The sequence below is a fragment of the Podarcis erhardii genome (assembly GCF_964252035.2).
Source record: "Podarcis erhardii genome assembly, chromosome: 11".
Taxonomy (NCBI): domain Eukaryota; kingdom Metazoa; phylum Chordata; class Lepidosauria; order Squamata; family Lacertidae; genus Podarcis; species Podarcis erhardii.
The window spans coordinates 25,434,939-25,460,823 of record NC_138501.1 but is presented as its reverse complement, the minus strand read 5'-3'; the positions used below and the strand labels follow the sequence as shown (position 1 = coordinate 25,460,823).

Below are 25,885 nucleotides of genomic sequence, written 5' to 3'. Positions count from 1 at the left end.
CTTTAGTTGCATTGTTTAAAACAGTTGTACAAAGAAATCAGACTCAAACAGCAAGCTATGAATCAAAGTTCTGGGGGGAAATATTAATATTCAATCACTTCTAAATGAGTTCTTACAACATTCATTACTTACTTTCATTAAAAGCATATTCGAATCCTTCAAGTGTATCAGGAAACTCAAGAGGTGGCTCATCTTTTTTCATCAGTTCATCCAAGTCTATTCTAGACAACAAATCTGAAAAAGGGTGGGGAAGAAATTTGTCTTTCTGTAGACTGCAAATTCAGTTAATTACTCGCCCTTCTTCTTTTTTAAGTGTCTTTTTAAAAAAAGTATTCTAGAATACATTGAACAAGTTTTTATTTGGAGTTCAGTATTCCTTTGAATAACAGATATTAGATTTAGCTGGACAATTATTAATCCATCCCAACGACAGGTTTCTACATACATAGATCATTTTATCATAACAAGAGGAACCAGCAGCAAAGTGTTGCAGTGTATCATCATGCCCAACTTCAGGTTTTCCCCAAAGATCAGTTGTTCCTCTTCTTTCTCAGTTGACTCATTTTGGCTCCATATCTGCCAACACTCAACCACAAAGTTTGCTACTGGAGGGAGTGATAATGCAAGAGTAACTGAAGCAATGTGAAGGCTGCCAGAGACAACAATGAAGTACTTTTGAATGAAACTTACTTAGAAACTGTCCAACTTTTCATTTCTACTATTCTTGTAATTTCAAAATCAAGGCAGTACAGTCTTCTACATTGCCAAAGGGCATATGGTAACACATCTGAAATTTTTCTGAGGAATCTGTTATTTTGGGGGGAAAGCAGCAGAGGTTTCCTCACTCCTATTTACAGAGTGATGCTACCCCAAACTAATCCGTACTGGGAAGAAAAAGGATCAGTTACTATAAAATTCTGCTTTGCTGTGGAAAGCACATGGAACATAGTGAATTTATGCCAGTGGAAAGTATTGTTGGCATAACCACTAATCTGGAAGGACATTGTCAGAGCAAACAGAAACATGTGAAGTTAGTAATGTAGCAGGGGTTGATGGCTTAGCTCAGATCTGATCATCAAACCAAGTGTTAGTCCTACACACCAAAATGGCAAAAATACGCAGCCCACTTAGTAAGTAGGCCCACATGAGTAATCCAGAGGTCTGCATGCTGAACCCATACACTAAGTTATTATTTGCTGTTCTTATACACAGTGGGCCATGGAAGCATCTAATGTGGGTGGGAACACAGTGGGCTCTTCCTAGGAGTGTGTTTCAGCATTCACTTGGGGAGAAGGCTTTGACCAGGTTGTTGGAAAGCACTGAGCAATTTCTGCAGTCACACTTTGGCTGGTGCCTTCTGTATAGTTGTATTATCAGATATTACCAGTCACAATACTGTGATTGATAGGTGACAGTGGAGTTGCAAAGGATGAGGTTTAAGCAATAGCCAATCACTCTGTACTGTTTTGTTTCCATTAGTTTTGCTTTGCTTTTTGCACCAGTGCTGAAGCATAGAGTTTCACGTACGCTATGCAATCATGAGTGTGGCCTATTTGTAACTTAAGATATTTGGGGCAGGGAGGGAGAGAAAAGCATTTGCTTTTCACTATCGCATGTCAGCATGGTCCACACACTTTTCATTTCCATAGCATATGTAACAGGAAACGTGGAGCATATTGGTCCCATACTGACTAAAGTAAAAGATGTTCAATATGACTTGGATTCATTGATAAAATGCATCCACAATGACACATACATTGTCAGTGTCAGGATGTGCATCCATTTACTCCAGATGTTCATGTAGAGAACCTATATTAACATGGGTAATATCACAAGTCAAGAAATTGGATCTAGAGAACTTTGCTCATGCAAGGAATGACACATATTCCCACCCCCCTTCTCACATTTCTCCTTGCTATTATAATCTGAAACCAGTTTTGTTATGGCATTATTGTAAGCTTAGATACTCTGGGTGACAGTTAGCTAAGTTTTGCTCAGAACAGACCCACTGGAATTAATAAACATGACTACGGTCAATTAGTTTCATTTGGTCTACTGTGAGTAAAACTTTGTTGAATACCACTCATTACTTTTTCAGCAGACATCTGTCTGCAGTATTATTCTGATGTCCACATTAACAAGGTGCCACCAAGTGCATCAAGGTCCCTGCTTCAACCTGGCACCTTGTAGAGATCCCATTTCACCTCTAATATGCCCCAAATACCTTTGTGCCATCTCACTTCATCTCTGGATATGCCTGACTACAATGCACATCACTGAATCTAGGCTCTAAGAGTTTTGCAGCAATGTGAACTGGGTGTAACAATATTATTTAAAACACTGTTTTAAAGAAATATTTTACTCATCATTTGGAAAATAGAATATTGTATACAACATTGTATTTTAGTTTCCCCAGATTTTCCAGTTTTTCCATTTCCGGATTTGGCAGGAAAGACTAGGGGGTGTGTTGTTCACATCTCTGTATACAGGTAACAGTATTCCCACTGTGTGTATTGGCTTCCTTTTCCAGAGAAAGAAAAAAGAAACCTAGACAGGCAGTGGTAAGAAATGTATAACAGCTGAGAATGTGGGTTGCACTCATTTGCACTTGCTCACCTGTTTCACTAATCACACAATTATAGTTCATCAGAGCAAAGTCTACGGAGTGCCTATGGAGGAGAAGTTCCAAATTAATTTGTACCCTTTAATGCTGTAGTCTTCTCTTTTTCATCAGGACCTCCCTGTTGAAGCTGTGCCATGCTTATCCAAATTCTCAGCCAGATTAAAATAATGGAGGGAACATGCATCAATCTTGGGAGGATGAGCTGAAAAATTAAAGAAAGTTCAGAATTTGCAGTCAGTTTGGTTCCACTTCAGAATGTTTCTTGAAAATGATCAGCAGTGTAAAACTGTATTTAATTTAATTTATTGTATCTCACCTAAGGTACTCTACCTTGCAGTCTCTAAAATAGCCAAAACAAAAAACAACAGAACAGTATTTCTAATATGAAACAATCCTCAAGTTAAAACCAATTACAGAAACCATCGCAACAAAAAACACAGTAATAATTCCAACACAGCAAAGCACAAACAGGAAAATGATCAGCCAAAGGTCATTTTCAACAGCCAGACAGCTTGAAAAAAAATACACTGACAGGACTTGGCACAAACTGTTTGGCAAGGCATTTCACAGGATAGGCACCACCTAAAAGAATAACCAAGCTCTGGTTGTCATTAGCTGTACAGTGGTACCTCGGGTTACATACACTTCAGGTTGCATACACTTCAGGTTACAGACTCCGCTAACCCAGAAATAGTACCTCGGGTTAAGAACTTAATTCGTTCTGGAGGTCCGTTCTTAACCTGAAAGCACCACTTTAGCTAATGGGGCCTTCTGCTGCCACCGGAGCACAATTTCTGTTCTTATTCTGAAGCAAAGTTCTTAACCCAAGGTACTATTTTTCCACCTTCGCCGCATCAAGCAGTTGGTCCCTTACCTTTCCTGCCCCGACCTGGCCACAGTGATCCATGCGACGGTCATCTCCAGGCTTGACTACTGTAATTCGCTCTATGCGGGGCTGCCCTTGAAGCTGTCCCAGAAACTCCAGCGGGTACAGAATGCTGCAGCGAGGCTCCTCACGGGGTCCCTGACATGGGAGCATATTCACCCAGTGCTTTTCAAGCTGCACTGGCTCCCGGTGGAGTACAGGGTCAGATTTAAGGTGCTGCTTTTGACCTTTAAAGCCCTTCACGGCCTAGGACCCTCGTACCTACGGGACCGCCTCTCCCGGTATGCCCCACGGAGAGCCTCAAGGTCCATAAATAGCAACACCCTAGTGGTCCCGGGCCCTAAGGAAGTTAGATTGGCTTCAACCAGAGCCAGGGCCTTTTCAACTCTGGCTCCGGCCTGGTGGAACGCTCTGCCTCATGAGACCAGGGCCCTGCAGGATCTGATTTCTTTCCGCAGGGCCTGTAAGACAGAGTTGTTCCACCTGGCCTTTGGCTTGGAGCCAATTTGATTCCCTCCCTCCCTCTCTTTCTTTTTTCTTTTCCTTCTCTTCCTGCGATGAGGCTACATTTTAATATTTTAATGTTCCATTATTTTAATGTTGTATTTTATTTTTGTTTTTAAGTTGTAATCATTCATCTTGTTTTTATTATTGCTTGTAAGCCGCTCTGAGCCCGGCCTTGGCTGGGGAGGGCAGGGTATAAATAAAATTTTATTATTATTATTATTATTATTATTATTATTATTATTATTATTATTTCTGGGTTAGTGGTGTCTGTAACCTGAAGCGTCTGTAACCCGGGGTACCACTGTAGGCCTCAGATGATGATCAAAGCATGCTGAAAGTAACATAAGGGGAAAGATGTCCAAGTCCCAAGATGTTTTGCTTTAAAGTTTAATACCAGTACCTTGAATTGAACCCTGAAACAAACTACCAACTAATATAAGTCATGGGAAATCCACTATATGGCAATTAAAGCACCTAGCAACCATCAGTAACCTAGATGTAGCATTTTGTACAAATTGCAATTTCCAAGAGAGTCTGTAAATCCAAACTGAAATCAGATGGTCTCACCACCAGTAGTACTTCTGTTTTGTCTAGATTAAGATGCAGCTTACTCCACCTTTTCCAGGCTTTCACATCTACCATCTGCCTCTTTAGAATCAAGTGAAAATTAGAGAGAGAGCTGGGTGTCATAAGCATCATGATGAGATTGTATTTAAATCTCTAGACCTTTTCTTGTAGCATGGGCACAAAACTTAACCTTAACCTTGCCAAACTCCATAAACCAAGGGGAACAGCAGCCATTCCCCAGCAGCCACCTTCTGAGTCCTATCTGCAGGAATGAGCAGATACACATCAACACTGTACTCCAATTCCCCTCCCCTCAAGATGGTCTAGAAGGATACTAGAGTCAGTTGAAGAGTCAAGAAAATAGGGTCACATTTCCTTTATCCATCTCCTGGCACAGAACATAACCAAAGGTGATCAAGAAAGTTTCTATGCCTAACCCAAGTCACAAGCCAGACTGGAAGCAATCTAGATAATCTGTTTTATCCAAAAGTTCTTTGAGCCGCTCCATAAAAGCTAAAATACTTTTTTTAATTGAGAAAAAAGATACAATACTATCTGCAAGCTGAGCAGGACGGCACCTTCCAATGGAACAGAATGTGCCTGTGCTCTAAGAGCAATGTCTTAACCGAACAGGAATGATTGTGATGCCATGCATATATACCTAAGCCCAAGTCTGCAGGGTTTCGATTCTCTTCCTGAAGTAATCCCCAGCTCATATCCTTAATCTTGCTCACCTTTTAAACCTGCATTCATCCCACAGCTTTTGCCAGCTTCTTCCGTAAGACTGGAAATATCCAATATGAACTTCCATTTACAGCCACTTTCTTCTAACCTTATTTTTCCATCTTTTACACACTCCCACTCTTCCTTGACTCTGTCCATCTCCAGTCCCACAATATCCGTGACACAAAGCTGTAGGGCTCTCCCCTTCTGGCCACAGCTGACTGTGCTAGGCCTCAACACTTGGTTAGCTAAAGCTTGAGATCCTATAGCAGAGCAGGATCATGATGATCAACATTAGCTTCAGAATTTGCACCCTAGCCTTCCACATTTTTGTCTCAACTATATCAGCTCCTTTTCCAACCTTTAAATTCTTTCTCATTCATCCAATTTGTGGGCCTCCCACAGCACACCTTTCATTGTACAATTCACACATTAAGTAGACCTACAGGGTATTTCTTCTAGGATACTGACAGAAATTCTCACCTTTAGGTCCCTAAATTTCAGCCACTAACCACATACCATTTTCCTTCTGGAAACAAAAAACCATTTGTAGCATAAAATGAATTTTGTCCTTGGGGTGTGTGTTTACTACACCAGTCAATGTTAGCAGATTGGGGTAGTAAAACACCCAATTGTTTTGTCATAGGTCAGGGAAAGGTTAAGACAGGGGTCTGCAACCTTTAAGACAAAAAGAGCCACTTGGACCTGTTTCTGAAGGGAAAAAAAACTGGGAGCCGCAAAACTCGTCATTATAAAAATAACTTTTTTGTCACTTTTTTATTATTTCTTTGTTTGACCCCTCAGAATTACTCCTCCTCATAGAAATAAACGTTAAATTAACAAGTTACCTTTTTGTGTGTGTGTGTTCTTCACTCCCCTTCAAAACAGTGACCAGCATACATGTCCCTTACAATGTAGTGGGCGGGCGGGCGGGAAAGTGACGTCGGGACGGTGCATGACTAATGCACGCACCGCCCCCATGCAACGTCACAGCCAGTACAGCGCCCACCACTGTGGGGAGTGTCGGGGCGCACAATGCGCCTCCTCCCCTCGCTAGTATCCGCCCCGGAGCCGCAGCAAAGGTGTAAAAGAGCCACATGCGGCTCTGGAGCCGCGGGTTGCAGACCCCTGGGTTAAGAAAATGTGTTGTGTGCCAATAGATTAGAAGAAACCTTATTCCTCTAACCCACGGCAGTTTTCTTGCAGTTTTCTTAATGGGGTCAGAAAAATACACCACAAAACAGTCAATATTAGCTTGCTTTTATTGCAACTGTGATTTTATATTTTATACTTTTAATTTTATCTTATTAGTCAGTTGACCATTATAAATACCTGACTTGCTTTCAAGTATCTGCACTATTTTAGTTAATATCTTCACATTCCCTCTCAACAGACAGCAGTTAAGCATGTATACAAACTCTTTGACATCAAACAATGTAAATGCAATGAACTTGGGTGAGGGAGCTCAGAAGCAGTAGGCAGCAATATATTAAAAGGTAACAGCTGCTAGTAAATACTGATATTAATACCTCAACCTTGCAAATAATTTATTTAATTTTACTGATTTAATCTAGCATGGTCCAGACTGTTTAAAACGTTGATCTCATTTGTTGTGAGTTTTGCGTTTATGCTGCACACCAGTCTGAAATCTGATATAATGAAGGGCGTGTGTGTGTATGCAAAAACAACAATGACCAAGTGCAGCATTTATTTTATGCAAGCTTGCCTGAGTACATTTCTCAGCCTCAATTTTCTGTGGCAAGTCCAGACATCTGTGAAAAATACCCTCACAGCCCTGGCATACAACCCCCCCCCCCTTATGTTCTACAGGACTGTTATTTGTTGCTCAGACTCCTGTTTCAAGTCTCTAACCTTTTAAGTCAGCTTTGCAATGCCTCTACATTTCTGGCCACAACCTTTCCAAAAGCTAGCAGTCTTTGCCACCCCCCAAGAAAAAGTCAAGACTGTGGGAAACACAAAAGACCTGCAACTCACATGTTGCTAAGCAATACTACATAACCTAGCCAAACCAGCTAGAAAAATTTGGACAGAGCTCAAACGACTAATCTAGCAATCAGAAACGTACCAGGTGAACGTTTTAATTTCATTTATACGACAATTATTTATGTTTTTACATGCAAGCCAAGTTTGGGAAAAGAAATAAAAGATGACTCAGCATTTACATACTGTCAGGTGAAAAAAGGAATTCCCATGGGGGAAGGATATAGTGTGGGGAATCCAGCTGCTGCCTGGTAAAAGTGACAACAGCAAAAGATCACAGCGCAGCGAGGTCCTGATTGTTATGCATACATTTAAGGCACTCGGCTGAGCAGCAAACACGGACTATATGCCAAATGTGAAGAGGAACACATTTTTTAAAAGAGGCCAGTGACAGGCTCCTGCCATCCCTCTCCCTCCCTCTTCCCGGGGCCAAGGTCCTGGCGATCTTTTTTCTCTGAGCGACAAGCCCAATTCTCCCCGCCCCAGAGCAGAGCGCCAGAGCCAGGAAACAACGTGGGCGAAGCAGCTTGAAAGGAAAAGGGACTCCTGTGATTTCTGACGCGGCGGCCACCTTGTACTTCCTGGTCGCACCAGCCAACCAGGAGGAAGAACAAGAGCGAGGGCAGCTACCGCTCAAAGGCAGCGGCGCTCCGCCCGAGGTGGACACGCGAGCTGCCGCCACCTCAGAGGCTGGAAGGGAAGAGGACGGCGCCCCCGCCGCCTGTGGTCAGGCGCAGCTCGCACCCTCGGCTGAAGGCCACGCAGCCCGCGGCGGAAGGGAGGCGGCTTCCCCTCCGCCGCCTCCACCCCTCAGTCCTCTCTCTTTCACACACGGACACACGCACAACACCTGAAGGAGGGGGGGGGGTGAGGTGAGCCTCTGCCATTCTCCTCAGCGGGGGTGGGGGGAAGGAGCGAGGGAAGGGGCGGCCGTTGGCGCGCGCAGACCTCGGCGCAACGGCTGCAACGTACCTGCTGCCGCCCTTCCCGGTGGAGGGGAGGGGAGGGGGCGTGGCCAAGGCTTGTTACCGGGAGACGCGCCGCCGCTTCTCGCCTCACTGTTTTGTAATGGTGGGGGGAGGGAGGGTTGTCCCGCCCTCGTTTCCTTGCTTTGCCTTCCCCCTTTTTCCCGCCCTTTCCTTTCCCCTCAGCTCCACAGACGAGAGGCGAATTTCGAGAGTTCCACTTCCGGGCCCGGGGGAATGACGTCACACACAACCCACGCGCAATCGAACTAAGGGACAAAAGGAAGGCAGGGGAGGGGCTTCCTTCCTGCCCGCCCACCCGCTTCCTGCGCTCAGAGAAGTCGCTGTCAAGTCCGGATCGAGAGAGAGCGCGCCGAGGCGTCAGCAAGATAATACGCTGGGTCAACAGTGAGCATGCGCAGCTCCCCTCGGAGTCTGCTCAGTAAGAGCCGGCGAAGCCGCCCGTAGCTTCTCTTCTGCCCTCAGTTGAAGGAAGTTCCACCTCAGTACGATTAGCCAAAGCAATCAGATCCGTTGCTTGAAGCCCCAAACAAACCTGCCTGGATGCATTTTGGCTTGCCTGCTGATGAAAGTGACCGTGTGGCGATTGATAATAGCGTCATCCCTAAGTAGTAGCAGTTGCCAGGACACTGTCCTGTTCCCCTCTGCATTGTTTCATTCTTATTTTGGACATTGTGGTAGATTGCAATGTTTAGCTGGTGATGTATTGCGATGTTAAAAACCAGATATCGCTCAGCCTTCATACATGTCGTGATATATTGCCAGGTCAAATATTATGAAACAGTTATCGCAATACAAACTCCAAACCAATATATTCCCCAGTTTTAACAACTACTGTGGAAAAGTAGTGGTTTCCATGTTAGGGATCATTAGGAAAGGGATTGAAAATAAATCTGCCAACATCTTAATGTCATCTATAGTGAGACCACACACAGAATATTGTGTACAGTTCTGGCTGCGTCACTGCAAAAAGCATGTAGAACTGGAAAAGTTTCAGAAAAGGGCAACCAAAACAATCAAGGGTTTGAAGCAACTACATTTCAGGCTCTTTAGTTTAGAAAAATGGTGAGTAAGGGGTGGGGAGGGAGATGATAGTGTATAAAATTATGCATGATGTGAAGAAAGTGGCTAAATAAAAGTTTTTATCTCCTGTAATACTAGAATTCATGGCCATCCAATGAAGTTGAATGTTTGAAGATTCAAGACACTAAAAAGCATTTCACACAATTCATATTGAATGCTGTTAAAAAGTGATGTCCTATATCCACTGTCAGAGGCAATATGTCTCTATATACCAGATGCTGGGAATCACAAATGGGGCAAGTGTGGTTGGTCAAGTGTGAGAACAGGATGCTGAACTAGATGGCTCCAGCAGACCTCTTCTTCTGTTGCCCCAGAAACAATGCACCTCCCCTTTACCCTTGAAGGAGATACCTGAGGTGGTAATGTAGCATTGTTGCAGTGTTACTTCTTCTGCCACAATGTACTTCTCCTGCTGGACAGTGGGAAATTGGCCCACTGTTGAGTCCTTTGCCAGGCTCTGGGGCTCAGTAAGTGTCTGGCGTTGAAGCCCTTGCCTGTGGGTCCCTACCTGTGATCATTTGTTGTTCCTGACCAAGTAAGGCACTGCTTCCCAAACAGTGGTCCATAACCTACCAATGGGCCTTGGGCCACTTTCAGGTAGGCATCAGTGCCACAGCCTACCCAGTGTCTCCTCACTTGCAGGCCCACCCCCTAGATGTGCCATAACCTTTTGGTAGGGCCAATGCCAGCTAGATGGTGAACCGAGTAGTGGATGGGGAGGGAAACACCTGACAGATACTGAAGTCATGCAGTTAATTAAATAATTTTCTTCATATTCAGTCTTAGCCTGGTGCAGCAAAAGATGTCACTGTGAATTCTTCCCAATTGGCCAGACTAAATTATACTAATAACTTTATTAGTTAAAGATGTGGCAAGCTAGAGAGTAATCTAACACACATACATATTCACACTGTAATATGGATTTGGAGAAGATGCCAAAATAAATAATCTACCTTTTGCTATGCATACCCTATGGATTTTTCTTTATTCTCCTTGTACATTGCTGAAATCTGTGGGCTAAAAATAAGTTCAGTGCAACTTGGATTTGATGTGTGCTTTGAGTTAAGTGACTGATTTTATAGACTTAGAAATCCGGTGCTCCACCTGATACGTATAAGCAGGTAACAGAACATATAGAACTGACGTCATGGGAACTTCTGAAGTTTATTCAAAGGAATACCTTATTTAATTTCAATGACATACGGGACATCTTTGGGGGAGGAGTTGATGAAAACTACATTGCCCTAAAGCAAGTCACTTTAACATAATAACCCATTTGGTTTTGGGACAGTGTGTTCTACATGATTTCTAAAATTCTGAATATTACAGGCTTGACCTTATTTCAAGGAGCAAAGAAAGAAATTTAAGGCATTAATAATCCATTTCCTTGTAGCAGCTTGATGGAGATTGCCTTCTTATGGAGAAGGGATCATTTGCTAACTTTGGGAAACTGGTACAATAGAGTTTAGAAGGTTACACTTGTAGACGAACTAGCACAAGATGGTACAGTGCTCAGAGGCAGCATTACTGGAGATAAATTTTATGATCAACTGTTTCCCTTGATTTCTTTCATTAATTCCTCACCAGAACGTACACCAACTTCTTTTTGTTATCCTGAACCTTATCTTGATATTTCAGATTTTCTTTCTTTATATATCATGTCATTGACTCCCTCCAAGGTTTACAGAAGGCTGTTGTTAACTTTGCAAGTCTGCTGATGTAATCAATCCTTTATGCTTGGCATTTATTGATATATTCTTTCCAAAGTGTGTAACAAGGACTCATTGTTCATTTATGTATTTCCTCCCCTTGATACAATGTTTGGAATGTTTGGATAAGTTTAATGTTTTGTCTGTAGTTGTGTGTGTGGTTACTTGCCTAGCTGACACTCCCATACTCCTCCTTTTCTCCAGTCTCCAGTTCCCCTTTATGGGGAAGGCTTGCAGCTCAGCAGTAGAGTATTTGCTTTGCATGGGGTTTTTATTTTATTTTACAACTTATCTGGATGAAGACATAGCTGAATTCATAATGACCAAGTAGCTAAGGGCATACCTCAATCTGTCCTCGTCTTCTGGATGATTCCAAACCATCTAAAAATATTATATCTTTGCTCTTCTGAATTACATGCTTTAAAAAAAGTTCTTTTTGTTATCTTCAAAGATAATAGATTTTTTAAAAGAATAAAATACAAAGAGCATGAAGAACAAGGGTTGTACCACCAGTCATGAAAAAATGAAGGGCGCTGATATTTTAATAATATCAAGCATAATCTATCTGAATGACAGGAAATGACATGTGATAGTCCCAGGGCAATCTGAGTACCACTTACCTTCATCAACCAATGCCAATCTCCTGGAAGTCTTTGTAGAGAAAGGTTATTTCCTGCCTTCTTTTGAATTTTAACAGGGGAAGAGTTGTAGCTGATCTCCCAAAGTGTATTATTCAAAACATGTTGGAATTATCACACTTCTTTCCTTATTTGTTCAGGTTTTTTATGCAGGATATTAACCCTGCACTTGTGTGACTTTCCATATATTCTTTTTGTCAGTAAGAAAAAGCAGCTGCTGGGTGATCCTCTAAAGTGGGATTGCATGTGGATGCTAGATGACTATTAAAATCAAACAAGGCAGGTCTTGCAAGCAGTAGTTAAATCACCAGTAGGTTCGGTTAAAGCTGTAATATTCCCATTGCCTTAGGAGTGCATGCGTAATTGCCCCTGTGTTCTTGAAGTCTGATCATGCAAGACAAAGAATGCCCTCAGCTTTCAGTTATGCACTTGGTTGCAACCAGCACTTTGCAGGCAGCGATCACATTTCCCAGAATTAGGTTCTCAGCCTCCATGTGTCATGATAATGTTTGTATGGGATGGATTTTCATTTGCACTCAGTACTTGATCTGTGCCCAAAAGGGCTATTTCTTTGTTCACATTGAAGTGCAGACTGCCAAGAGAACATAAAATAATCTTTTCGAATTCAGGAACAGCTCATTTATTTTGGGTTCAATATTATTCTGTCAAGAATAAAAGGGAAATAAATATCCACATTAATTTTGCATTTACTAAAAAAAATATTAAAGGGTTGTTTCCCACATTACAAATTTTGACACTAGGGGGCTCCCCACAAGACATTTTGAGATAATGTATTTGAATCACTTTGAAGTATTAAATTGCGGTATATAAATACTATGCGCTTCTGTTGTTATGACTGCTACTATTATGCCTTTAAAAAGTAATGTGATAGAGCTGACTACACATAGCTGGATTTCAGAAAGACGAGTACTGCAAGTTCTGGAACCAACTCAACATGAACAATACAGTTCTCAAAACTAATGAGATGTAACCCAGCATTTCTATGTAAGATTTTCAGGAAATAACATCTTAGAAATTACAAACAGTATATTTTGTCTTGTGCATTTTAATCCTCAGAGGAAACAGCAAAACTATATGAACTACGCATGTCAAAGGTTTTGATCAAACTCTTCCTTCTTTTGTACTCAACTATTTTCCATGGCCCTGTAGTTTTTCTATCTAGCTCAGCCTTTGGAATACTGATGATGTAGGGTTGTCATATCTGGACACAAAGGTTGTTGAGCCTTTTTTTTAGTTTAGCCTGAGGTTGTTGAGCTTTTTCTTTTTCTTTTGTAAAAAGGAAATTCACCAAATTCTACACGCAAATTCCATATGCCCAGATTTTCTATGGTAACCAAAACATTGTTCTGTTCTAGGTATATGTGTGTCTCTAATCAACCCCAGTGGAGACTGGTCTGCTGTGTCTATTGGGACCCAACCTTCCTACTGAAAATGTCAAGCAATTTTTAAAAAAAATCCTCAAATTTTCAAAGCCACACTTTCCTGTCCCACACACATTTTATATTTCCTTGAATTTAAGAGGCATTTCTGTTAATCTCCTGATCACGCTGACCAATCAGCTCTCCGAGCCACTCAGCCAGTCGTAACAGTATAGCTATGGCAATGAGGTCTCTCCCATCCGTCTCTAAACAGAAAAATCATGTGACTGATAGGGCTACTGGAAAGTCAGCCCTGGTAGGAAATCTCTCATTCCATCTGTTGTTTTGAGGCCTGTTCAGTACAGCCACTAGCAGTTATATGAGGATTTAGGGCAGCTTCAAAACAGTCCTATGTGATAGGCTAATGCTATCAGAACCATATGTTAGTTCTGAGCATGCTCAGAGCTGTTTCCTTGAAGGCTACAGAAGCAATAAGGAGTGTTTACTAATTGGAGGAATATTTGTTTGTTTGTTTGTTTGTTTGTTTAATATTCATTTTGTGACCTTGCTAGAGAGCAGGAGTGAGTGACCAACAGCAAGTCTTAAGTCTGTAATTAATATCTATTTTTTACTTAATCATTTTGTGATTATTTTGAAGAAGTAATTGGAAATTGGAAGAAGTAGTAGAGGATGGAAATATGTGTTGTAACTGACCCTGTTTCAATATTATTCTGTCAAGAATAAAAGGGAAATAAATATCCACATTAATTTTGCGTTTACTAAAAAAATGTTAAAGGGTTGCTTCCCACATTACCAATTTTGACACTTTCCCTACATTCACTCAATAAAAGCTGCAGCAGCTGCTGGGTGCACAGGGTAATTTTAAAACAAATTTCTGTGGATTTAAAGAAATTCTAGATCAATTGGCTGGCGGATATGCAAAGCAATCAAAGATGTGTCTTGATTGCTCTTGGAACGAATAATTGATTTTTGCATGACTGTAATTTCCCAAATTTTGGAAATATTTCTATGGTGAGGTACTTCTGAGATCTCCGTTTCCAAGGAATTTTAGTTGCCCATGATATGTTAAGGGGCCATCTGTATAAGCCAGTGCACAGGCTCTGAATAGGACAAATGGAGAAAAAGCAATAATCGGGCTCTAGGTTGGATGAAACATGATTACATGCATTGAAGGACCTGTGCAAGCAGTATACAACCTGTCTTAAAATAGTTGGTTTACTGCAATCCTGTTGCTAAAATCTGCCACATCATAGCACAAGTGGTGGCACAAGACACTTTGCATCTATGCACTGCAGTATCACCAGAGTGGCAGTGCTGTCCTGTTCATGCTCCATTTTGTTTTCTTAAAAGTTACATGCTTCCGAAACTGGTTTCCCCTCTGACTCCCTCTCAGGTGGAAGTTGCCTTTCCGCCTAAAATTTATTCTACCTGTATTTAGGAATGGCAGTTTTCATCTATCAAGCAATATTTTCAGAACTTCCATAAAATGAATTTTTAGCATAGTTTTGTCATTGGTAGGACTTACAAGAGCTAAATATCAAGGATGTTGGTAAAGAGTCTGCCAGCTGAGAAGAAAATCGAATGTTTCTGCCAGAGGGAAACTAATTGAAAGGAACAGGGCCCATGTTTGGCCTCGGACTGCTGAGAGGGTGGAGCAATGTATTAAAGAACATTCACTCACAATCTGGAGTAGTTCTAGAATCAATAGTTTTATTGCCCATAGAGCCTACAAAATGCCCTTGGAAGGAATGAGAGATCATATAGGGTTTATAGGAACAGTAGCTATTAAAGAAAAGTACATGTATTTTGTACATCACCTTTGACACCCCCGTTCAATCTTTGAGCTATATTAGAAAAGTTATAAAATAACTGCAGTTCTTATTCAAGTTACAATCACTTCCAGCAGTACCACCAAGCACTGAAACAAACTAAGCACAAGCATGTTTCAGAATAAAAGATACTCTAGTTTCATGAGAAATGGGACAAAGGAACTGAATAAAATAAAAGTGATATAAAAAGTGATTATATTGCACTAGTTTACACAAGAGGGGCACACAGCTGAGTTCGAATAATGTCAGGAGCAAAATGAAAATGGCATCACTATACCCTGCTATTACGGGTAGTCACTTAAATAATGGAGCCTAAACATGGCCCTAAACACCTTCCTGAAGACAAACCTAAATCAATTTCCCTGAATATAGAACTGGAGGATTAAAAATTTTTTTGAAGGCAAACAACATCATCTCCATCAAACAACCAAGTCTACATTTCTTCATCATTCTCACTTACCAAGATTCTTATTTTATTTTGCTGGTGTTTCTTCACCGAGAAGTGCCCTGAATATTGTACTTCTTTACTTAAACAAGATGCAGTTGCTCCTGTATGATAGGCAAGCCGCCCTGGAACTCACAGACCCCGGGATTGAATACAGCAAGAGTTCTACCTCTTACACTATTGTAAATATTTGCACTCATGCCGATGAGTGAGGGGTCAAGGCAGAAGAAAGGGAAGTACAGAGGAGGAGATGATATTCTTCCCAATATTCTGCTAGTGCTTCTACAAATGAGAGATTTGGACAGAAACAGGACTTTTCTACAATAATAAGATGTAAAGATACTGAAGTATTAAGTATAAACAAAAAGTGAACTGTGATATTAGATACTTCTAATATTCCTTGGGTACTTACCCTTATATCTACTGTATCTGAATGTGAATATAAGGGAAGAGATATACAGGTCAATTCTATTTTTGCTGCTTAAGTTGCAGGTGCTAAAGCAAAACCCTATGCTAAGTAAGTCAGCCAGAGCTACTCATCTGTCATCTACTGCTGCTACATACACAAGAGCATCAGATCAGACTGTCAAGATTTTGAGAGAAGAGTCTAGAATAATTGCATTCTGCTAATACTCCACTATGTAAAAAGAAAGGTTCCTGCATCTCCCAACTATTTTGGGAGGCAGTTCCCATTTCCTTGGGACAAGAGACAAAGGAAAAGTTTTTAACATTAATCTTTGATTTCTAGATTCTCAAGCAGCAGGCATACTAAATGTGCAACACTGTGCAGGTTTACTCAGAAGTAAATCCCAGTATGTTAAATGAGGCTTAGTCATAGGCATGTATGCATAGGATTGCAACTTTAATACAGCAACTCAATAGAGTGGTCAGCTCCTAAAACTGCCAAATTGTGTTTGATATCAAAATATGTTTTAGATATTGCAACTATTCTTAATAAGGATTCTAATAACTTTGCACTCATTCTACAAAATTATGAAACAAGACTTCTATGTTTTATGTCATGTCATGTGCACAGTCTGGTCTTGAATTTTTATTTAAGCTGTCCATTGATGTTGACATGGTAACTTATCTGTTGGCTCAAGCCTCCAGTACTTTGGGTAGTTTCAGGTTACCATCCATTTGCTAGTAATCTATCAGTTTTATTTTTTAAGTTTACAGTTATTTTAAATATTTTAAAATTGTTAATTTTTAAAAATATTCCTTACAAAGGTATATCTGTACACCAACAAACAACAGAACAGGTAACAAAACATAGCTCTTAAATGTTCCCTAGAAAATACAAACATACAAACCAAATTTTGTACAAATTATGCAGAGGGCAAGATCCAATTTTGTGCCATTGAATGTGTGGGAATTCCCTTCCCTACTCTTCCATCTTCCAGTCTACTCCAGAGGGACCCCTAACCTGCATGGGAGAGGGAAAGAAGGGAAAGTTTTGATTGCACAACTTGGGGCACCACAATTAAATGTCACCCAGAACTTCTTTGGAATAGCATCAATTCTCAGTTCTTTATGCAAGTAGTACTCGAGTCAAGATCTCTCTTCTGCTTTATCTTCAGAGGCACGAGAGGCTGTTGTGAGGTAAAGTTTTTTTAAGTGCTTCAGCATCACTTTTTCCTCCTCTTCTAGAGTTTCTTCCTCCTTCATCTCCCATCTGAAAATTAAAAACACACACCAAAAACTATTGTATTTCTTCAAATTCATTAAGCTGATACCACACATATTTGCCTAATATACTGGCGAAAATTATTTAACTGACTTTCATGTATTTAGTGGACCCAATTTATTATTCTTAACTGCATAAGATATATAATTTTCCCACACACATTTCTGCACGCTCAGTAGAAATGATTTATTATTATGGTATTTCTAGGTCATGGGCCGTTCAGTGCTTTGGAGTCTATGTATTAAACTTTTATCTGTGCGTGTATTGCATTCTCTGGATTACTTACTTCTTATTTAAAAGCTTCTTCCTGCATTCAAGGCATACTGGCTGAACATGGCAGTTTACAAAAATAAAATACATCATAATATGAAACACTTCATCAACCTCACTAATTTCAAAGCGACAGCAATAATATGTTTTAAAAGCATGACACATTGTTGGAATAACATAGTTTTCAGGAGATGTCCAAATGATTACTAAAATATTAACATTATAAGGCCTTTTAATCATGTTTGTGGTTTGCTTTTGTTTTACTATGTATTTTGTGGTCTCATTTTGTATTTTAATGTTGTGATCTTCAGCTGAAGGGCAGCATACAAATTTAATTAATTAATTAATTAATTAATAATAGAATACATGATTTCTGCTGATCATCCACTAGCAGTGAGTTCCACAGGTCAGGCTCTACCACAATAAAGGCTAAGTCCCTAGTAAAGGACAACCAAACTATAAGAAGCACACCTCAAAGAATCTCTGTGATCAAAGAAATCAGATAGCACTTTGGGTCTAAGCTGAATAGTGCTTTGTGAATTTACATAAAAATCTTGAACTTGGCTTGGTAGCAAATTTGCAACCAGTGCAGTCCTCTCCGGATAGGAGTAACATGTTGCCAGTAGCCAGCTCCTATGAGCAGTCTGGCAGCTGCATTCTGCACCAGCTGCAGCTTCTGGACCAGATGCAAGAGGAGCCCAGCATAAAGCTTGTTACAGTAATCAAATCTTAAGGTTACCAATGTATGGATCACTATGGTCAGGCTATCCTGGTTCCAGCAATAGTCACAGCTGGTGTACCAGCTGAAGCTGGTAAAAGCATTCCAGGCCACAGAACCTACTCAGGCCTCTAGTGACAAATATAGATCAAAGAGTATCCACAGGCTGCAGTAGCAACCACACAACCCACCTCCTTTAAGACAGCAGGCACTGTCTCATCATGCAAAGAACAGTTCACCAACCTTAGACATACCTGGTCAACCCATTGATTGTATCAGTTATGATGGGCACATATCCAGAGTGCAAATGGTTGGGTGCATCCCTGCGAGCACCCCTGTCTGTGTCTTCAGGTTGCATAAACTAAAACTGATCCCACAAAATTGAAGTAGGTTTATCACTGGACACTAATGGTAACATCTAAATTGCCACAAAGTCAAGCCACTTCATCCTCAAAAAGATGGGTCAGGACAGGAGGCCTCCAGTAGGTAAAACAACACTCCAGACATCACAGAAAAGCTCAGCTGGACAAGGATGCAAGAGAGGCCTTTTTCTGCCCATATTTGTAGACTCAATTATGAACTCTAAACAGTGCTTGGTTGGCCTTCAAATGAGATATATGCAGCTAGCACTCAAGCCACTGTCCAGCTTGTTTTACCATCTACAACTCCCTAGAATACCAATGTGTATTATATAGCAAGGCTGCCCCTCTACAATACTACTATTCAATCTAAAATATGGATTCTCTATTTTACTATTGTAGCCGTTTGGTTCTTCCTTTTGATATAGCACAATGATTCAAGCATCCAGCCATATTAATGGTATGCGTTGTTCTACCACCATCTCAAATATCCTAAATTTGGATGGCTTCATTTTCTGTCCCATAATGTGTCATGTAGAACAAGCCTAATAACAAGCATTGCACCCTTTACTTGAATGTTGACTCAGATATTTTGAGCAACAGAAAGTATTTCAAAATGATTTGTTGCCCATTTCAAGTATAAGACTAAATTTTAAGGGATAACGCAACTAGAGAGGACTTAGAGAGAGCACCTAAAACACTTAATTTTGGTACAAATATAAATAGGTTGCTAGTGTGTGCTGAAGACACCCTTTATGTGAAAATCTGTTCATTCACTTAAAAGGTATTGCTTGCGCCCAGCAAGAGAGATCCATATGCAGAAACAGCCTTCTGTGCCTGTTGATGGTGCATTTCTGGATGCATATCCCCATCTGAGCCCCATTAAAGCGGCTGGATGCATCTTTTTATGCCAATGGGGAAGTGCATCTGCAGCTAGGGCCACCAATTGTTATGCATGACTAGTTGCCTGTAACTGAAGCTGGATTAGGGCCAATTACTTTTCAGCGTCCTTTATTGAATGATAGCTCTTATGCTGATATTGGTCCCCAAGATCACATTTGGACCCATTTTCCCTCCCAAAATTAAAATGCACATATTTTGTGCCCAGTTTTACCAATGCATACAGGAATATGAAATACTGGAAATGGATCAAATATAACTTGCATGTTTCTTAGAAGTGATTGCATTATTGAGTTTAAAGTAACCCAAAAGCATAACGTACAGCAGGAGTCAAGGGAACAAATTATCATTACTGCTCCAAAATGAATAAAAAGCATGTTTCTATGTTCAAATGGAAGATGGGACTCAACATTTATAACTCAAGAGATGTCCAGAATGGAACATGCCTTTATTAGCATATCCAAAATGCATAACCATTATTTTGGCAGTAGCAGCTGGCAAAAAATTAGTGATGTACCAGTTCAAGTAATATGAATGAATTCATTTTAAAATACTGTCTCCATCAGTCAGACAGCCAACTTTCAACCAGTGTTATTTCAAATTAACAACAATGTGGCTTTTAGATGTCTTTTAAATCTATAACTGGCACAATTTTTATTTAGGATTAAATTAGAATTTTTGAAGATTAAATTAAATTAAATCTGCTGTCCAAATTGGTACTAGAGATGCTTGGATCATGTCACGGTGCCATTATTGAATATCTTGTTTATGAATAAAGTAGCCACCATGCTGTGCAAATGCTATGAAAAATTTATCACAACAACTTTAATTAACAGGAGTGTGGTGGAAATAATTTTGCCACAAACAACAGGTATGATCCAGCCAAAGTTAAGCTTTTTTTAAGTCACATTAATTTCAATAGGTGAGTCTTAAGCACATGTTTAGCTCTTCCATTCATATTAATGGGACTCACATGAGCTCAGCTTTTATAGCATTATGATCTATATCAACCTTCTTCAACCTGATTGTATTCAGATATTGTGGACTACAGTTCCCATCAGCCCCAGCCAACATGGTTAAGGGCTGAAATAAGAAGGAAAGACTGTAAACTTTTCCAGTATGCAGTTACAGCAGCAAGAATTTTATTGGCCCAGAAATGGAAACAAGAGGAAGTACCGACGATACAAGAATGGAGATTGAAATTAACGGACTATGCGGAACTGGACAGATTGACTGGGAAAATAAGATATGTTCGAAACCAAAAATTCATTGAAGATTGGGGAAAGTTTGTAGATTATCTGAAAAATGTATGTGATGTGCAAACAACGCTAGTGGGGTTTCAAGAAGCACTGTAAAAGTTTGAGATGTATTGTCAAAAAGAAATAGAAAGGGGAGGGAAGATAAATGGCAATACAATGAAGGGAATGCGTATCAAAGAGTAAATATGGATGATTACCAGAGAAGCGGAAGGAAGTCAAAAAAGATTAATTTGTTAAAACATAGAGAAAAATGTACAATTGTGTTGGAAAACTAATAAAAATATTTATTAAAACAAAACAAAACATGGTTAAGGGCTCATAGGTGCTATAGTCCAAAACATATGGAGGGCCCCAGGTTAGGGGTGGTTGTTCTATATGTTTATATAAAATACCAATACCTTGTAAGGAAAGAGAGCTGACCCTGGAAAAACTCAGGAAGGGTTCAATAGAGCTACTTCTTCCCTGCACTGTTGTTATTTGAGTGGTCCTTTGTTTATGGATACGTACACGCAAGCTATAGCACAGAACCTTTCAGAAGCATTGGAGTTAAGGACCACTCCTGCCCCCTTCTCAGAGTAAATGTACTTTCAGCACTCTATGTGTTTCAGCAAGATGGAACATGCAACCTATTCCATGCTTACTTGACCATGCTAGAGCCGCAGCATAGAGGTCAAGCTTCTACAGTAAGAATGGAGGGCAGAATACATGACCATATGAACAACAACAGCTACAAATAAGCAACACCATTGTCTTCTTGTAGATTCCGGATGCAAACTCATATGGATGGTTTGCAAACTTGCCAATCTAGAGATTGGCACACAAAGTGCTCAAGCAGAAGACTCAGCAGTGTTGTGATTCCAATGGAATGAGAATTTAATACACAGTGATAAATGAACATGGACATCAAGGGTCATGTAGCTGGTCAAGGACAAAAACTTCTCTGGAAACGGCAATAGAAGGCCCTTGCATTCCGGGGGAGAATACTCAATGTTTAACTGGGAACAATAATTTAAAATATGGTTATTGTCTAAAACAACAATTTCTGAAAGCCTTTGCAATAATTCTGCAGCAACCTCCCGTATGTAAACAATCTGAAAGATCAGCTTCTCTTCAGACGTAGATTATAGTCAAGAGAACTAAAAAGTATTTTTTTGAAAAATCCACTGAATAAGAAGTGAAGTAAAAATTCCCAATTTATATGGATTGAACTCCAGAAAAAAAGAAAATAGAAATGCAAACTGGGCTGTAAGACCCACTTATCCTTGTAGATCTGCATAAAACAAAGTGCTGTAACTATACAGTCCTTTGGGTAAAAATGGTTGGACAAAAATCTGAGCTCTGAAGGATCCTGCTACCAATCACTGCACTCTTCAAGAGAGGACATCCTGCAGATACTGTCTTATCAGGAGATCTGTTCCCCATGACATGTGGTGAAACTCCATCCCGTTACATATCGGACAAGTGTCCTCTTTTCAGTGCCTATTGAAGACTCCCTTCTTCCAATATTTTCATCCCAGTCAGTATATGTACTTGAAACTGTTTTCTATAGCTACAGTTGTTTCATCTATGTTTTTATTGTATTTTGAAATCACTTCATGATGTTTCATAGGAAATGATTCATAAATGAAAGAAACAATATCATCATCGTTTGAGTATAAATGAACATCACTCACAATAAACATCGTTATCACTTGACTACGTATTTCAAACAGGTGGAACGATAGGAACGTTTTGGCAGAGAACTTGACCATAACTCTGGAGCAGGCACAGATGAATAACAGTTTGGTGCATGCAAGGGTTGTGAAGATGCAACTCATCATACAGTGACCACCTTTCTGAGAACGTGTGTGTGTGTGTGTGTGTGTGTGTGTGTGTGTGTAAACCATTTAAAAAGATATTCCAACACAACATGAATGAATCTCTGAAAACGTCTGTCTTGCAGCCCTTCATGCTACAGAAATATGTGCTACTGGTCTTTGTATCAAAGATCCATGCTAGTAATTCACCAATGCTGAAAGATGGAAACAGCTAGGTATCTTTTGGAGCATGGCGGCATTACAGGAGTAACAACAACAACAACAACAACAACAACAACAACTTGTTATTTATACCCTGCCCATCTGGCAGGGTTCCCCCAGCCACCCTGGGCGGCTCCCAACAGAATACCAACAACAACAATAAAAAGCGATAAAATATCAAACTTTAAAAACTTCCCTAAACAGGGCTGCCTTCAGATGTCTTTTAAAAGTCAGATAGTTGTCTGTTTCTTTGACATGTGATGAGAGGGCGTTCCACAGGGTGGGTGCCAATACCGAGAAGGCCCTCTGCCTGGTTCCCTGTAGCTTCACTTCTCGCAGTGAGGGAATCGCCAGAAGGCCCTCAGAGCTGGACCTCAGTGTCACTCCCTGCCTTTCCTATGCTACATAGCTGCCAAGATATAAAAATACTCCAAAGCACAGTAGAAGACTATATTTATAGTGTAAGTGCACTAATACCTTTTTCTTGAGTTGTTATGTGAAAGAAGTAACAAATGAAAAAAAAATTATTTAAGCAAGCTATCTCCCAACACACGGCTCCTTTCTTAAGTTAAAAGTTTGTTATTGTATTCTTAATTGTTTTAGAATAGTTTTATTATTTTAAACATTGATCATAACTATGTTTTTCTTAATAGTGGCATGAGGAACCTAACTGTGGATCCCCACATCCAGTAAGTAAGTAAGTAAGTAAGTAATGCAACACTGAAGGGGCTGTCTGATTCACATGGCTAAGCATCCCAGCTTACTTTTTAAAAGAACACATTAGCAGTCTAGGCAACAAAGGCAGGAATAGCTCACTCTTGCATCTTCTTGCTTTTTGTTGAAAGGTTATAAAATTATGCTATTCTCTGCTACATAATGTTTCTCAGAATTAATCTCCTATGAGTAAACTTTGTGATGGGAAACATCCAAGGAAAAGTTGGAAAGTAGCTTGTGCTTGGTACAGTTCTAGAAGTTTGAGAACCCAGGTATCTTTGAGTGCACGAGCGCTGAGGAAAGAACAGTCTATTATAGTTTTTAAGGCATCTCTTTTAATTGCTTCCTCTGTAGCCTCCTTATTTTCTCAAATTTGCTGGGAGCTCTCTCTTTATGTTGTGGCAGTGAACCAGATTCTGATAATACCATGCTTAGTGTACCTAATGCAGTAATTTTTCAGGTAATTTCCTCACACAAAAGACCCAACCCACATTTTTAGTCATTTTTGCTAGTCTGTAATTTACTTTTGGCCAACAAATGAACAATTTAGTTTCATCTGTAACAAAAACAAACTAATTTGCCTTTCTTTGGTTGATTTTAACAGTACTATTACAGTATTATCCAATAGTAGAAGTAGCATGCATATTTAAACATATTCCACAGATAAAGCATTTTGTAGATGGAGGGGGGAGGGTAAACTGACACAAAATGAAATATGCCTCCCAAGATAAAGATAACCTGCATGAAAACACAGTTGCAGGAAAAGTAAATTATAAAGCAAGCATTTATCTAATCATTCTAAAGACCGTAATTACACAGTCTGTGCATCAAAAGGCTTAAGAACTATTAAAAGAAAACATTTTAATTAAATATATATTTAAATGAGTTTTCCATAAACTGTCAATTGATGGTTCCAGAAAGTGTTGCAAATGCTTTTTAAAAATAGAATTCATATAACCACTGGCAAATTCTCTCTTTTAATATTGTCCAATGTACACGAATACATAAGGCAATTTCACAACATTCTTTAAGCCCACACACTCACATGTGAATGGTCTCATCCTGCTACATCCCATTGCCTCTGTATCCCATCCTTCCTCACAGCATGCCACCTATTATCTTCTCACAGTAACAAAGTATCATACCTTTCCGGAGACCCAGCACTCACATTCATGTTCCTGGCTTCCCAGAAATGTCAAGACACAGACCAATGGCACTCAGTTTTGTTGACTGAGCCAGTGTTATGCCCTAACCCAAGTTCCCATACACCTGCTGTTCTTGATTTCTTATTGTGCTTATTCCAGACTGCTAGGTAAAAATTTACCATCATTTTTTTTTTTAAATGTACAGGCTATGCATGCTCATTCATTGTTTCATAGTGGCACAATGGGTCTGTGTGTCTGGCTGTTAACCAGAAGCTTGGTGGTTCAAGCCCACCCAGAGACAGCTGTGGGCAGGATTCCTGCATTGCAGGGGGGTTGGACTAAGTGACCCCTAGGGTCCCTTCCAACTCTATGATTCTACGATCTGGTCACTGTTTCATCTGCACTGGCCTCCAGCTCATGTTTAAGTACAATTCAAAGTGCTGCTACTTACCTACCTACAAAGTTTTAAACATTTTGAGACCTCTTCCCATACAACCCTTCCCAACCACCACTTTTGGAACTACAACTGGCTGTGATACAAGACAGGACTTTTTCTGTTACAGGAACCAGGTTGTGAAACTATTTCCCCAGAGATGTTTGGTTGGCTCACTCTCTTTTCAGCTGCCTCCCTGGTTTTATGCTGAATTGTTTTATCCAGCTCTTTTCACTGCATTTTACTACATTTTTGTAAGCTGTTTTGATTTTAATTTGGAAATAATAGCAGGGTGACTGCAGGCAGATGCCTGTGCTTCACATAAGGCTGGTTCTTCAAATCCAGATTCAGTAGAGTAAGACATGTATTCAGAGGGGAAAAAACCACAGGACCATGGGAAAAACTCACGCTGTGAGTGCAGAAGGCCGCAGGTTCAATCCCTGTCATCTCTAATTAAAAGATAGCAAGTGCTCTAAAATATGTCTCTGCCTGAAACACTAGAAAGCTGCTGCCCATCAGAACAGACCGACCTTTCTCATGCCTCCCAGATGTTTTGGAATCAAACTCCCATCAGCCCCAGAAAGCATGGCTAATGGTCAGGGTGGTGGGAGTTGTAGTCAAAAATAACTGGAGGGCATCAAGTTGAGGAAGCCTGATGTAGGAAACACTTGAGATGGTCAAATAGTTCCAAGTTTACTGTTGAAGCCTTATCTTTTGCACCATCAACGACTCCCTGGATTGTTATGACACATAACCATTGTGGGTTGACAAATCTTATATATTTTTCTTTGTGTGCTCAAGCACAGAATGACAAGCTTAAGTCCCCAAAAGCTGACATTGAAAGAAACAATACATTAGCTGCCGTTTTACTGATCCACACTTGGAATAGACTTCATAAATTTTTCTACATGCAGAAACTAGACCTTCTTGAACCCTCCTTGTGATTAATTAGAATGCCTGTCTAACATATTTTTCTCTCAGGTGT

The 25,885-nt window shown here is 40.2% G+C and overlaps 2 protein-coding genes and 1 long non-coding RNA gene across 8 annotated transcripts in view; 1 reads left to right on the top strand and 2 right to left on the bottom strand.

Moving 5' to 3' along the window:
- Positions 1-8,466, bottom strand: part of ARB2A (ARB2 cotranscriptional regulator A) — a 204,628-nt gene extending 196,162 nt beyond the window's left edge. The window contains exons 1-3 of one of the 5 annotated variants that reach the window (XM_081880534.1): positions 8,280-8,466; positions 2,702-2,825; positions 133-234 (exon numbers count right to left, since the gene is read on the bottom strand). In XM_081880534.1, the coding sequence (XP_081736660.1) occupies positions 133-234; positions 2,702-2,807 (208 nt within the window). In that variant the 5' untranslated portion in view covers positions 2,808-2,825; positions 8,280-8,466. Of the gene's footprint in view, positions 1-132; positions 235-2,616; positions 2,826-8,279 lie in introns of those variants that run through there. The other 4 variants (XM_081880536.1, XM_081880537.1, XM_081880535.1 and 1 more) reach the window with 4 other exon arrangements.
- A 1,268-nt stretch (positions 8,467-9,734) lies between these two features.
- Positions 9,735-16,603, top strand: LOC309352250. The gene is made up of 2 exons (XR_014161195.1): positions 9,735-9,825; positions 9,978-16,603. It is a non-coding gene; the product is annotated as an uncharacterized lncRNA (long non-coding RNA).
- KIAA0825 overlaps positions 14,814-25,885 on the bottom strand; it is a 186,780-nt gene continuing 175,708 nt past the window's right edge. The window contains exons 21-22 of one of the 2 annotated variants that reach the window (XR_014161101.1): positions 16,069-17,072; positions 14,814-16,020 (exon numbers count right to left, since the gene is read on the bottom strand). Coding sequence is in view for 1 of the 2 variants with exons in the window: in XM_081880321.1 (XP_081736447.1) it covers positions 16,949-17,072 (124 nt within the window). In the remaining variant the exon portion in view is untranslated. Of the gene's footprint in view, positions 17,073-25,885 lie in introns of both variants that reach the window. The other variant, XM_081880321.1, reaches the window with a different exon arrangement.